Here is a 13,926-nt window from a genome sequence, read left to right as displayed (position 1 = left end):
TGTATTTTTTTTTGTCTCAAGGATTCCGAACGCTATGGCTTAAGATCCCTCCTGTACACTGAAGCGGCCGACAGAACGTGTTTAACCATGGCATCGACTTCATGTCTGTCTCAAGAACACGAGCAAGCTTCTGGTGACGGCAAAATTAAAATAACCATTTTGGCTTCTGAGTGGGGATCAAGCGAAGGCGGACTCAGAGAGCTTGCCATTCAATTAGCAAAATTTTCTCATGCGCGAATCACTGTCTTTTTACCAAAATGCCGTGAGGAGGAGATAAAAGAAGCGCTGAGATCTAATGTCAAAATTCTTGAGGCAACACGACGGCCTGGTTATGAAGAACTGGAATGGCTCAGTTTTCCTCCAGAAGATCTGCAGATAGACATAATCGTTGGTCGTGGGGCGAAACTCGGTCACCAGGCGCAAATCATTCGGAAATCCCACACATGCAAGTGGGTTCAAGTGGTGGACACCGACCCAGAGGAATTGGGAATGTTTGAATCTGATGAGAATCCAATCTCGAAGAGCGAGGAAAAGCGCAAAGTTGAAGTGGAGCTGTGCGAGATGGCTGATTTTGTTGTAGGAATTGGGCCTAAGTTGACTGAGGCCTTTCGCACATATCTTCGCTCGTACCGAAAACAAGACGTTTTCGAACTTACCCCAAGCGTTTTTGATGAGTTTGCAAGTGTTCAGCAAGCTCCTGACGAACGAAAACGCCGCAGCGTCTTGGTGTTCGGTCGTGGGAATGCCAGACATTTTAAATTAAAGCCGGGATTTGACATTGTAGCAAAATCCATTGCTGAATTGCCCGACACACATCTTGTTTTTGTCGGAGCTCCCGATGGAACACATGAGGAGATCGCCAACCGATTTCTTGAACTCGGTATCCCTTCAAACCGGTTAAGTGTGAGAGGCTACACCAAAAGCCGAGAAGCTTTAAAGAAATTATTCTGTGAGGTAGATCTTGCACTCATGCCCTCCAGAACAGAAGACTTTGGTTTGCCAGTTCTGGAGGCCTTATCAGCTGGTTTACCTGTGCTGGTCAGCAAGAACTCGGGGCTTGGAGAAGCTCTGAGCAATGTGCCATTCGGCTCCTCGTTTGTCATTAACTCAGAAGATGCCGATGCATGGGAAGCAGCCATCAGGGCCATCTGGAACAAAGAGAGGCGTACGCGTCTTGACGAGGCTATGGGTTTACGCGACTCCTACAGAAAGAAATACAGCTGGACCAAACAGAGCAAAGATCTTTTGGAGAAGATGCATGCCCTAGTTTCTGGTATGAATTAACCTTATTGATGATTTGAATGCTAATCAGTGTAGAAGTCAAATGAATGTTTGTGTGGTGCTTATCACGTTATGTGTGCAGTTGCTGCTGCATGAACATTGCTTAACTGTCATCTGCCGCGGCTAGAGTGATTTTTCAGATTGTGAACTTTGGTCAAGTCTTGTCCGCCCTTATCGACTTACATTGGCTTCCAGTGTCGTTCAGAGTTCAGTTTAAATTGCTCCTTTTTATCTACAAGTCATGCTGCACATGTTTTATGGAACTTGTTGCCATTATTTAACTATAAGAACAAGTAGCAGTCTCCACATTTTCAAAAAGCAACTTAAAACATTTCTTTTTTAAAAAGCTTTTAATTTGTTGGAACAGTTCTGATGCTTATGTTAAATTACTTTGGAATTTTAGAATCTCATTTTTTATACTTTACTATAGCATAACATATTCTTTTTATTATTAGCTTTTAAGGGATTTTTAACTTAATGTTAAGCGCTTTTGAATATTCCTCTATAGTTTTAGCACTATCCAAAATTTATTATTATTATTATTATCATCAGCAATGCAGATATCAACGGAAAAAAAAGTTACTTTTTTCACCAACTTACAACATGATGGGGAACTAAGAATCTCGTTAATCAAATCTTACTCAGACTGAACCCAAACAGGACTGTATAGAAATACATAAGCACCATTCATGTTCGTTTAATTTAGCCAGTGATACATGAGAGTGTACTATTCACTGGCGTTCACCACCACATTCTATTTCAAATAGGTGTTTCTCTCGAGCATCAGCAGATCCCAGCCCAAGTACAAAGGAGAATGAAGCGAAAATGCAGTTGGGACCTAACAGGTACAACTTACTGGCGGCTAATTACTGTAAATCGCTTGCTAGGTTAAAAGGTGTGTCTAAAACAACTATTACAGGCTATCCATGTGAGTGCTGTGGTACCAGTGACCCATTAGGGGTGTGCGGTAGGGACCACCATGTGCACGAACTAAATTTATGTCTACGTCTATAGACGACACCCTCGAAAATGAACGCCCAACCAGACCAAAACTAGGAGTATTTTCAGCTGTCAAACAGGCTAGTGAGCAGACTGAAGGCGATGAAGCTACTGTCAGTAGTGCAGGTACACCTAACTCAGCGTTATGTAGTGGTATGTCATGATTTTAACATTTGTTTCGTTTATTGCCCAAGGTTTAACATAGGTATCTTATTTATTCATTTTATATTTTTTACAGGTAGCTCTTTTAAACATCATGGCCTATCGCAAACAGAAGGAAAATTGGAAGACAAAAAGTCTGTGCACCATGAAGGTACAGTCTTCAGCAGTACAATTTCCAAAATTGCCTGATCAAAAATTCGGACTGCTATCCGACTTTTCCTTGCATAGACGTTTCTTGAAATAAAGCTAACTTTAGCTGGCAGTGTGTTGGGCGTAAGTGCGCTATCTACCTTATATCAAACCGTATACGAAACATCTCTTTAGGGGAATATCCGTAAAAACGTTGCCAAACAAACACAAACATGGGAAGGTTACGTTTATACAAACATGGGAACCTATTATATGTTTAGACAGGCAGTCATTACATCATGTTTATTGCTTGCATTATGGGAGAGTCAAATGAAGTTTGTTATTTTATTTAACCAGGTGCTTCTTCCAGTGATCAAAGCACAACTCGAGATACACGAGAAAGCTGTCCATCTTCCCAGTGTTCTGTGGGGACGCAAGGTACCTTTTATAACGAAAGACCTGGAGCCCGTTTCTCGAAAGTCCCGAAACTTTTCGGGCCATTTTCGGGTGTCACAATTCCCTTTTTATTTCAAGAACGGAAAGGATTTAAGTCGTCAAACTTCACAGACGTGTTTCTTTGAGTTAGCTTGAAAACATGTTAAAAGATCGGCTTTCCAAAGCAAGCAGCTGGCATTTTCACAAATGGATTTTCGGGCCCGAAAAGTTTTCGGGAGTTTCGAGAAACGGGCCCCAGGCACGAAATAGGCAATTTGATCATTGAATAGAGAGGGGTACCTTATTGTAGGAAATTAACATTGCACGTTGACAACGCGAAGAAAATTTATGTTAAACTAAATTAACGCGATTTTTTCAAAAGTTAGGTTTACATGCATTAAATTAACGCGAATTTTTCGATAAGCATCTTGCTTTACTTACTGCGATTGTCATAATTCTGCGAACTCGCACTTTACATTTCTGAACGCCGATCTGCGTTTTGGCTTTCGTTAATAAAACCTTCCAAGACAAGTCCACGGATGTATCTAAGTTTTTGTTTTGAAGCCTAACTAGAACTAACTAACTCAATTCAAAAGATCTTTCAAAGCCTCAGTTTGTTGCAGTAACACGAATTTGCTGCACTTAAAAAATCTCAACATACATATGTCTCATGGAGAAAAAGAAGCATTTACAGTAGTTAGCTTTTAGGATTGATCAAATGGATCTACTGAGGAACTAATAAAGTTTTGTAATGAAATAAAGGTGCTTTAAAATAACAATGTTGTAAAATAGCGTGCATTAAATTTACATCGACATTAATTAAGATGCATTAAATTAACGTAATAAAGTGCGTTGTTAATTTCCTATAATAAGGTAACTAATGTAGTTTCCAACTTAAACGCAGATTTGTTTTGACGTCCATTGGGTTTTGGTAAAGTGAGGGATTGCTAAATATTACGGATTGGACAAAAAAAAGCAAAGAAAACAAATGCAGAAAACAGCACTGAGCAGTCCGACCCAACCGATAAAGTATCATCCTACCTGTTTAATGAAGTCTGAAAGAAGAAAAAAAAGCAAATCTGATTTTGCCTGAACACGAATCTGATGTACAATTCTTGAATGGAGCACACTTGTCCACTTTCAATCCTTATGTGCTGTCCCTTTTGGTTAGTGTTTTGCCTTCATCTGTTTTGTGAGAATCGCATGCATGCAGCTCGCACTGAGTCTCGTTGCATAGTCAGTGAACGAATGAAGAATGAATGCAATTTTGACACCAGGATCAACGGATTAATCCTACTCACTCTGGGGTTACGAGGATTGCACAAAGTGCTTTCCTTGTAAATTGAAAGTTGCAGTGGTCATCTTTATGTATGCACGGTACACTAAAAATTAAACTACTACAAACGAGTCCTAAAGTAGAAAGGCTTTATATATGCGTTAGTCACAAAACCGTAGAGAGATTATCAGAGGTAAGGGGAAGCAGGGTTTTCGACAGTTTTGTAAAGTAGCGGACATATTTCTGAAAGCACCAGACGTGACATTTTTGGCGCCTTGCGAACGGCAGAAGGCGCGAGCTACCTAGGGGGGACTAGGGACCCCTTAAAAATCTTTTAAAATAGAACACTCCGAAACGCTGTTTCTAGTGTTTCTGGAACCCAAGAATCGGTTTCCCAGGCAAGGCTGAAGTTCACTCAAATTCTCTTTTAAAAGTAAATTTAAAAATTATAATAATAAAAAAGAAAACAAACCCCTCAAATATTGGCATCAAAGTACCGGATATGGAATGGGAAACCACCACACGAAACGTGAGGCCTTCCGGCCTCAAACGAAAACCCTGGAGAAGCAACCCAGAGTTTTACTTCAAGACGCCAGTCAAATAAAAAATTACATATATTTAGGCGAAGCAAATCTGAAACTATTAAACCGCCGTTGAAATGCTTTTTTGGTGTATTTTTCTTTTCTAGGTGCTTCGTGTCCAAGTGGCTTTATCATTGAGAGGATACGACAAATTTACCAAAAATGTGAGGGCGTGGTTTTGCCAATTCCCTGGTGTGAAGACGTCAGCTTTCATCTGAAAGACATTTTCACCAGGCTAGAAATAGTTACAAAACAAAAGAGGCGCGGCACAGTGAAGCAAGAAATCACCAACATGACAGGTATCTTTACACCACATAAAGATTGCCATAATCCACTGATTGTCCTCATTGAAGGTGAACCCGGCATGGGAAAGACGACCTACAGTCAAAAGCTGGCATATGACTGGGCAACTAACCAAGATCATGACTGGGACGAGTCTTTCCCGAAAATTGAAGTGCTTCTGCTTCTCAGGTGTCATGATATTAACTCCAGCATCTGGGAGGCTATTGACGATCAGATTCTGCCCAAAGATGTTGACACAGAAGTTAAAGAGATGTTTGTCAAGTTTCTTAAAGAAAATCCCTCTAAAGTTCTGTTAGTCCTTGATGGATTAGATGAAACAGACCCCCAAAAAGTAGAAGTGTACTTAAATCTAATTAAAAGAAAACAGCTTTCTGGCTGTCACATTGTTCTTACATCTCGTCATGAAGCTGGAAAGAAAGTAAGGCCGTATTCCGACACTCTGTTGGAAATTAAGGGATTTACGGAAAGTGACGCAAAGACTTTTATTAGAAGGTATTTTGAACACCGCGAAGATTTGGCTGAAGGGCTGATTACAGCAATTTGGCATGAGGGCGCAGAAAAGGAGGAAACGTCTGATGGTATTCCTAATGTTGATGACAACCAGGAGGAGGAGGAGGAAGACGACTGGGACGTGAACACAGAAGCTTTGATGAATGCCTGCTCGGAGGAAGAGGAGAATGAGAACGATGATGGTGACGATAGGGATGGGGATGATGATGATGATGATGCCGAAGAGGATTGTGACCACCCACAAGATAGTTTAAGGGAACTGACGAGAAGTCCTCTACATACAATTTTCCTGTGTGCTATTTTTGAGGACCTCGGTTCTTTACCACAAAACAAAACACAACTGTTCAAGGAAATAGTGCTTTGTGTTTTGAGACGATATGAAGTGAAGAACAACATTTCAAGCGAGAGTGAAGACCTTGTTGCAGTGTATAAAAATGATCTGTTTATCCTGGGAAGAATGGCGCTGAAAGCTCTCCGTAAGGGCGAGTCATACTTTGAGGACACCGGAGAAGCTATCATGGGAAATCGGTTAATCAAGTTTGGATTTATCTCAGACCATGGTGGCAGCAGTAGAAGGAAGCCCTGCGTCCGCTACACATTTCTTCATCGGAGTTTTCAAGAATTCTTTGCAGGGCTTTATCTTGCCTTTCTACTTCTCGACGGAAAAGTTAACTGTCACTCACTAGTTACGGAAGAAAGACAGTGGCTTGAACTTAAAGAAGTGTTTTTATTTATGAGCGGAATCACAGCCTTGAAAAACAAGTATACTGTAGTGTCTCTGATAAATAGTATGGCCGCATATGTAAATTCTTTTGGCGGCACATCTCCTGACGAGGCTGCGGCATTTCTAATATTTGTTTGCGACTGTATAGCTGCCAGTGAATGCCAAACAGTCGAGGGCAATCTTCACCTTCAACTAGCTCACCATTTGGGTGAGACTCTACATCTGACTGAATTGAATTTGAGTTTCATGACTTCTGGTGATGCCCGCACGATCACGCTTTGTCTTGCTCTTGAAGAAAACTCCACTCTGAAAGAGCTGAATTTGTGTTGGAACGACATTAGTGATAAGGGCATGAATTTCCTTGCCGAGGCGCTATCACGAAATTCGACCCTGACTGACTTGAATTTGTGTGGGAATTATATCGGTGATGCGGGTCTGGTTTTGCTTTCCAACGCCCTCCAAGAAAACTTCACCCTGACCAAGTTGAATTTGCGTTGTAACAGTATAGGTGTTGACGGTATCACTAAGCTTTCCGAGGCCCTCAAAATGAATTCCGCACTGACTATTTTGTATTTGGATCTCAATCATAGCATTGGTGTTGAGGGTGCCTCTTCCTTTTCTGATACCCTTACAGCAAACTCCACATTGACTCATTTGTACTTTGGGGGTAATGATATTGGTGATGGGGGTACTGCTTTCGTTTCTCAGGCTCTCGGCGTAAATTCCACCGTCCTGTCTCATTTGGATTTGAGCTTCAACGGCATAGGTGATGAAGGTGCTGCTTCTATTTCCAAGCTCCTCATAGCCGACTCCACCCTGAGTAGCCTTAATTTGAGTGTAAACCTTATAGGCTACAAGGGAGCTTCTTCCCTTTTCACCGCTCTCGCAGCAAACTCGACATTGACGGATTTGGATTTGAGTTTCAACAGCATTGGTGACGAGGGTGTTTCTCTCCTTCCCCACGCCCTCGAAGCAAACACCACCCTGTCTAAGTTGGGTTTGTGTTGGAACAAGATCTGTGATAAGGGCGCTTCTTATGTTTCCAATGCCCTCGCAACAAACTCGACCCTGAGTAGTTTGAATTTGAGTTGGAACAATATTGGTCACGAGGGTGCTGATTTCCTTTCCAGAGCCCTCACAGCAAACTCCACCCTGATAAATTTGGATCTGAGTGTTAATAGTATTGGTGATAGGGGAGCTTCTTCCCTCTCCCAGGCACTCGGAACAAACTCCTCTCTGACTGATTTGGACTTACGTTGGAACAGTATTGGTGACGATGGTGTTACAATCCTATCAACGGCCCTCACAAAAAACTCGAGCCTGACTAGTTTGAATTTGATTTCGAACAGTTTTAGTGATGACAGTGTTTCCTCCTCTTTCGAGACACTCAAAGCAAACTCAACCCTGACCGATTTAGACTTGAGTGGCAATGGTATTGGAGGTGAGGCTGCTTCTTACTTCTTTCAGGTCATCAATGAACACTCCGCCGTGGCATATCTGAGTATCTTAATGGGATGAATATGTGAGATGACATATAGAGTTTGAAGAAAATAGTGTGATCCCGTTTCTTGATGTACTTATCAAACATCATAATCATACTTCTTCAACGTCAGTTTATCGAAAGAAAACTTTCACTGGTCTTCACACTAAATAGGACTCGGTCACTCCTCGAAAGTACAAAGTAAATCTGATCCTTACTCTCACTTTTCGTTGCTTCTGCATTTGCTCGTCGCCTCGTTTGTTACAATCGTCTTTGGATGAACTTAAGAAGTTGCTGTCACAAAACGGTTACCCCAGAGGTGTTGTTAATTATAACATGAATGCTGTCTTACAAAAGCAACCAAAAAAAAGACCATTGACCCCAACCACCACAGTTCCCAAATAGAAAATTTAATTTTCTTAGTTTTACCTTATTTAGTGCTACAAAGCAAATCGTTAGTAAACAAATTATGTCGTGTATAAATGAATTCTCCGGTGCATTGACCTTAGAGTGATTTGTCAAAGCACTCGTTGCATTACATCTTTCTTTCCTTGCAAAGATAGACCGTGGGAAAATGGCTAAGATTGTATATAGAGCTGCCTGTTGGGACTGCAATGATTTCTATATAAGAAAACTAAAAACGATTGCATGACAGAGAAACTGAGCATTTTCAAGCATTAATTAATGGTCATCATAAGTCGGCTCTTGCGGACCATGTCACATCAACTGGTCACAGTTTAAAATGGGATCATTTTGAAATTTTAGCGAAAGAGCGATCCGACACTCACTGTAAAATAAGGGAGACTGTTGATCAAAGATTTAAAGCCGACCTCAAATGAATATGTCAGCAGCGAAAAGCTGTGTCTTTATTAGTTTTTGTTACTTAATAGTTAATTAGTTAGTGATCCTGTATATTTGGGGTGCGTTCGATTGACCGTATTCCGGAATAAGAATACATGGAATATAAGTTAGAAATCCTTCGTTTTTACGGAGATTCACATTAAAATTGTCAAACATCCGCTAAAATGCTATTTTAAACATATTTTTATTATCCTTGCTGCTTCGAAACGCGCCAAACATACCGTTTTAATCATCACATCATATTCTTATTTTGGAATTGGGTCAATCGAACGCGCCCTTAAGCTCCAATTTTGTATTAACCGTCACTTCTGAAGATGTATGCAGAAGCATACGAAACGCCAAGTAAAAGATAATTTCAAATGATGCGTTTATATCTGGTGTTTGTCACCGCTGTTTGTGCGTTATTTCTCTTGTATAACCTCTAGCTTATGGCAAGAGGGGATAATTGGACATAGAGGGAAACGCCTAGTCTAGCCTTCGAGATATGTAAATTTCAGTAAAGTGAGTTGTTTTTAGCGGTGGAAGTCCGAAGGCTCTCGTGCCTTTAATGTGGGATGTTTTGGGTCATTTACCACACTTTTGTTGCAATAAGCATAACTCTGCACTGTCTAATGATTTTTCAAATTTAAGTCTGAATTAAGCTTTGCGGACTTCTGTGGAAACCGACTTCCTGTGTCCATAAATAACTTAAGTGACATTTACATAATTTACAGCAAACGCCATAAGTCTCCTTCTCTGTCCCATTATCGTCTCTTGCTTTTGGATATTTGATATGCAAAAGATACAGTAGGCCTGTAATTTTACAATTAAGAATAAGACTTACTAATAAAAAAAAAAGTGGGTTAAGCCTCGATTTAAAAATGTCAGCAGAAGTTGAGCCTTTTAACAGGTGTATGATTTCGTAATCTATTTGTCTCAAGTTTTGATGCGTGGGCTTTAATCTCACAATACGATTATTTCAGTACCATAATGTCTGCTGTTATCTGCATAGTAAGCTTTCATGTTGTTCATGGAAATTTTGAATTATCTCGTTTTGTGAACCTGTTTAGAAGTACTCGTAGGTTACTGTGTCACTGTAAAGATCAGTTCCTTTCGCTTATTTTGAGTATTGCGATGTAAACAACCTTTCTTGAAAGATTACTTATTTATTTATCTATTTAGTAGAACCCCTTAGTATAGTATTTTCTGTCTTAGAAGTATTTAATTAAAGCACTAAAGTTCTAACCTAGGCGCAACGAAAGCGGCAGTGTCACGATTGTTTAGCCATTTTTCGCTTTGAAATGGCTACTTTTCCTCAGAACACTAAGATCTAAAGCCGATGATACACGATTCAACATTTGTTGATCAACAAATGTTGCAGCTCTTGTTCAACAAATGTTGAACAGTGTGTCGTGTCACGTTGAATGTTGAAATATGCCATTCAACACGTTGAATGTTGTTGAACGATGTTGAACGAAAATAGAGACCAGCTCTATTCCGTTCAACACGTTTGTGCAACAATGTTCAACATTTGCTGAGCAACAAATGTTGCAAGATGTTGAACCGTGTATCATCGGCTTAAGGGTAACGGAATAATTGTATTTTTGTAAGAGGAGGTACTGTCGGTAAATAATAGTTTTTGCTCAAGACAATCATCAAGCCAAGTTTCAGTCTATTTCCTCCTGTATCTACAAACTTCCGTTTCAGAGTAAAGTAGTATTTGGTAGTTTTAGCACAGTTACCCCAGGCCCTGCAAGTAGCCCTAGAGCTGTGTCAGTACTATGTCAAATAACCCCGAAATCGTAATCATTAGAAATGATTACTAGAAGACATGTTCAAAGTTTGGAAACCATTTTATTTTTATGCATATCTAGATTATTTGTTCCGAAATCGCACTTACAGGGCCTGGACGACCTGTGGTTTTAAGTATGCCAAACATCCTTCAATTTTTGACGTTCACATACCCGGCCCGTTTAAGGTGGGGCAATTAACGAAAGAGTTCACTGAGTTGACGCTTAAAATTGTAAACAAGATATAGCGTTCTTATAGGGTTATATCGCACAGTACACTTAAACCCGTTTTATTACTTAAGAATCATGGCATGTAATCGTCTTTAGGATAGATGTACTTGGTGTAAATACTGTATTTTGTTTATGAATTAAATTGATCGGAAAATAGAATCTTGAGAAACTTTCCCTGACTATGTAGGATGAGCATTAAATATTGTACGTGAATGGTGATTACTATGAAGGTGAAAACCGTCGGAACATTTGTAATATTTATGCAATGTTGTTGTGTTGCAAGGAAAAAAGCCAATCCAATGTAAGGAAACCGGGCGCCAAATATGAAAACAGCCTCACTGCGCAAGTTCACGTTGCTTTTTCAGCCCGGGCTGAAATTCCATTTCAATTACATGGACTTTGCGGACTTCTCAGCCCGTTTTCCAGGCTGAAATACAGCCCTAGCTGAAGCCTTCGCAATGTAATCGCCACTTTCATTTCAAGAGGATTGCTTTCAGAGCTAGGGCTGAAATTCGTCATGCGATCACCACCTAAACCGCAAATAGCATAATTTTACATATTTCGGGTGATCATGGTTTACGAGGTTGGCAGTAAGACTCTTTGTATGGTGCTTTTTTTAAAGTTCTATCTTAAAATAGGACATAACCCTAGTGAGAAAGTGGTGAATTCAGCCCATGGCAGGGAGGAGATCAGAAATGTTCGAAAAAGGTACATCTCCAGAGCTCTCCCGTAACATTGAGTCAGTGCGGAGCTATTACAACGGCCATCGGGATTGGCTCAGAAAACAATGGACCAAAACAAACCGTGACTAATCAACGATGGACCCTAACCCTAAAAACAATAGAGCTACGTCCTAAAGGGATCCAATGAAATTAGAGGTTGTAAAGAGCTCATTCCTACCTCGTAACGTTACCCTGGGCAACCTCGTTCCCAGGGTCTCCATTGTCGTGGGGCGACAAAGAGACACTGGGAACGAGGTTGTACCCTGGGAACCAGAGGGTTTTTTTTTTACTTTGGCGTGATCTCTTTGAACGGCAAAGCCGCGATACCGAACCACGAAGCCGTCGTGGTGTGGGAAAAAAACCCTCTGGTCACGGCGGTTGAGACCCTCGCTTCCATGATTTGTGATTATGAACACGGTCGCTGTTTGCTTCCCGTATTGAGTGCCATTTCTTTCCTAGTAGAAACAATCTAACACTCAATTTCACTGGTTGAACTGCGATAGTGCACCCCAGTAGCAACAAAACCGGTTTTGAGCGCAAGGATTGCTATGAGAACAAAACTGGCGGTGGAGGGCTGTGAATTCGAGCGAGCATTTACTACCATTGGCGTTCAACCGTAAAGCTTTATTTTTCGAACGAAACGATTTCCCAGACAACTGTTTCGAGTTGACTAATAAAACTTTGTATGTTTGTTAAACAAACGATGCATGTTTTGTTCACGTGGTCAGGAGCCCATCCTGGAGCGTGCAACGTGCAAGTAGGTTTATTTTTAGACTAGCCCTTCCTGGGAATTAGGTCAAAAAACAAAGTCAGTTACGGTTTGGTGACCCTATGACGTCAGCTTAATTTCTTGTAATTGGTCATCGGGCTCCTGTGGGAGTCTCATTAGCGGGAAATTCAATCTAAAAATAACCCTACTTGTGAAAACGCCGTTGCACAAGTATAGATAAGTTGCACGCTCCGGGTGATGGGCTCCTGACGTGGTATTTAAGTTTGACAAAACTAAAGACTTTTTCAGGTTTGCGCTGAACATAGAGCGACAAGACGAATACAAGTATGTCTTTAGTGCAAATCAAGGTCATCTATGACTACTATTCTTCCAAGCGTAGCGCTCCTTTTTTCCTTGGAGAGGAGGAGCTTTTGGAGTACGATTTCCAAGAATTCAAGGAACGTCTTGTTAGAGAATTGTTCAAGAGTTAAACTTTCATTAATTTGAAAACTTAAGGTCTCTGTAAAGGTAAATTTGGGCGTCTCACTCAAATTTCTTGTTTTTGCAATTCTTGAATCGGTGGGCTGTATATTTTCCCCCCAAAAAATTCTAAAAAACTAATTTTAAAACAGCTAAAATCGCTTTCCTTTGTTTCCTGCCATAATCTGCGCGCAAAAAGTGTTTGACGTATCATGTCAATCACACGTGAAAGGAACGAGTGTCAATTGACAGCCTTCACGTGCCCGAACGCTGATTGGCTCAGCATGATTGGCTTTCAAGTAGTGGGCGGAGTTATTCAGCAGACCGTGAACTGCATGCGAAACCTTTTATAAGCTCAATTTTCTAGGACTTTATTACAACTTCTCGGACCTCCTGTCCCGACGGATATCGTTTCCAAATTTTCAGTTTTAATAGATGATTGTACTACCCCAAATACCATGTGAGGGATTTTTCGTTTGTCTTCGGAGACTGACTTTATGGCACTTTTTCTTCCCGAATGAAAGGGGCACTGTCATGCCAAAATTGATGTTTTTAGGTCAAAAATGGGTAAAAATGTATAGTACCCTCACACGAACAACATTTTCCCCTGGAAATTTTTAAAATAGAAAACTCAGAAACGCTGTTTGTGTTTCTGGAACCCAAGAATCGGTTTCCCAGGCAAGGCTGGAGTTCAATCGAATTCTCTTTAAAAAGTAAGGAAAACTAGTGGTAAGCATATAGATTAGTAAAATGCGTTCGCGATGTCTAGTAATTTGCATGCGTGGGTTGAAATTTTATGTGGGAGCAGTTTTCGTAACGATGACAGGAATTCTTGCGTAAAATGAATTTCATTTGGGAAGCTAAAGATATTTCTTTAAGCTTATCTACAAAGCGTTTAGGTGAATTTTACGTTCTTGACCAAATTTAATTTATGCAACAATTATTTACAACGAGAAGCTATAGATGGTTTCACAGTGACGTCATCAAATCGCAAGCTCTTGAATTTTTATCTATAGGAGGTTGGCGATAACCAAGTAATAAATTGTTTTCCAAGTTTCCAGTTCCTTGGCGTCTTTCGTTTCTAAAAAATAAATTCAGCATTTTTAATTTCCGAATTGTCACTTTGTGTGACACCTTGATACAAAGCTATTTGGTTGAAAAAAACTCTGTTCCTATGAATCTCAGCAGTTTGAGGATTTCAGGTGATTTAGGAGATGTGTTCATACAAATGTACTATATCTGAGCGAGCCATATTGGTGGGTCAGTTTGATCCA

The 13,926-nt window shown here is 40.4% G+C and overlaps 1 protein-coding gene across 3 annotated transcripts in view; it reads left to right on the top strand.

The window, feature by feature from the left end:
• LOC137969916 (protein NLRC3-like) overlaps nucleotides 1–10,900 on the top strand; it is a 28,397-nt gene extending 17,497 nt beyond the window's left edge. For 2 of the 3 annotated variants that reach the window (XM_068816322.1, XM_068816323.1), the window contains 6 exons: nucleotides 22–1,273; nucleotides 2,049–2,126; nucleotides 2,296–2,406; nucleotides 2,519–2,593; nucleotides 2,929–3,009; nucleotides 4,971–10,900. In XM_068816322.1, coding sequence (XP_068672423.1) covers nucleotides 88–1,273; nucleotides 2,049–2,126; nucleotides 2,296–2,406; nucleotides 2,519–2,593; nucleotides 2,929–3,009; nucleotides 4,971–7,918 — 4,479 coding nt within the window. In that variant the 5' untranslated portion in view covers nucleotides 22–87 and the 3' untranslated portion in view covers nucleotides 7,919–10,900. The remainder of the gene's footprint in view (nucleotides 1–21; nucleotides 1,274–2,048; nucleotides 2,127–2,295; nucleotides 2,407–2,518; nucleotides 2,594–2,928; nucleotides 3,010–4,970) is intronic. The other variant, XM_068816324.1, reaches the window with a different exon arrangement.
• Nucleotides 10,901–13,926: the final 3,026 nt, after the last annotated feature.

The sequence above is a fragment of the Montipora foliosa genome, chromosome 9 (genome assembly GCF_036669935.1).
Source record: "Montipora foliosa isolate CH-2021 chromosome 9, ASM3666993v2, whole genome shotgun sequence".
Lineage (NCBI taxonomy): Eukaryota > Metazoa > Cnidaria > Anthozoa > Scleractinia > Acroporidae > Montipora > Montipora foliosa.
This window is presented reverse-complemented; position numbering and strand designations above follow the sequence as displayed.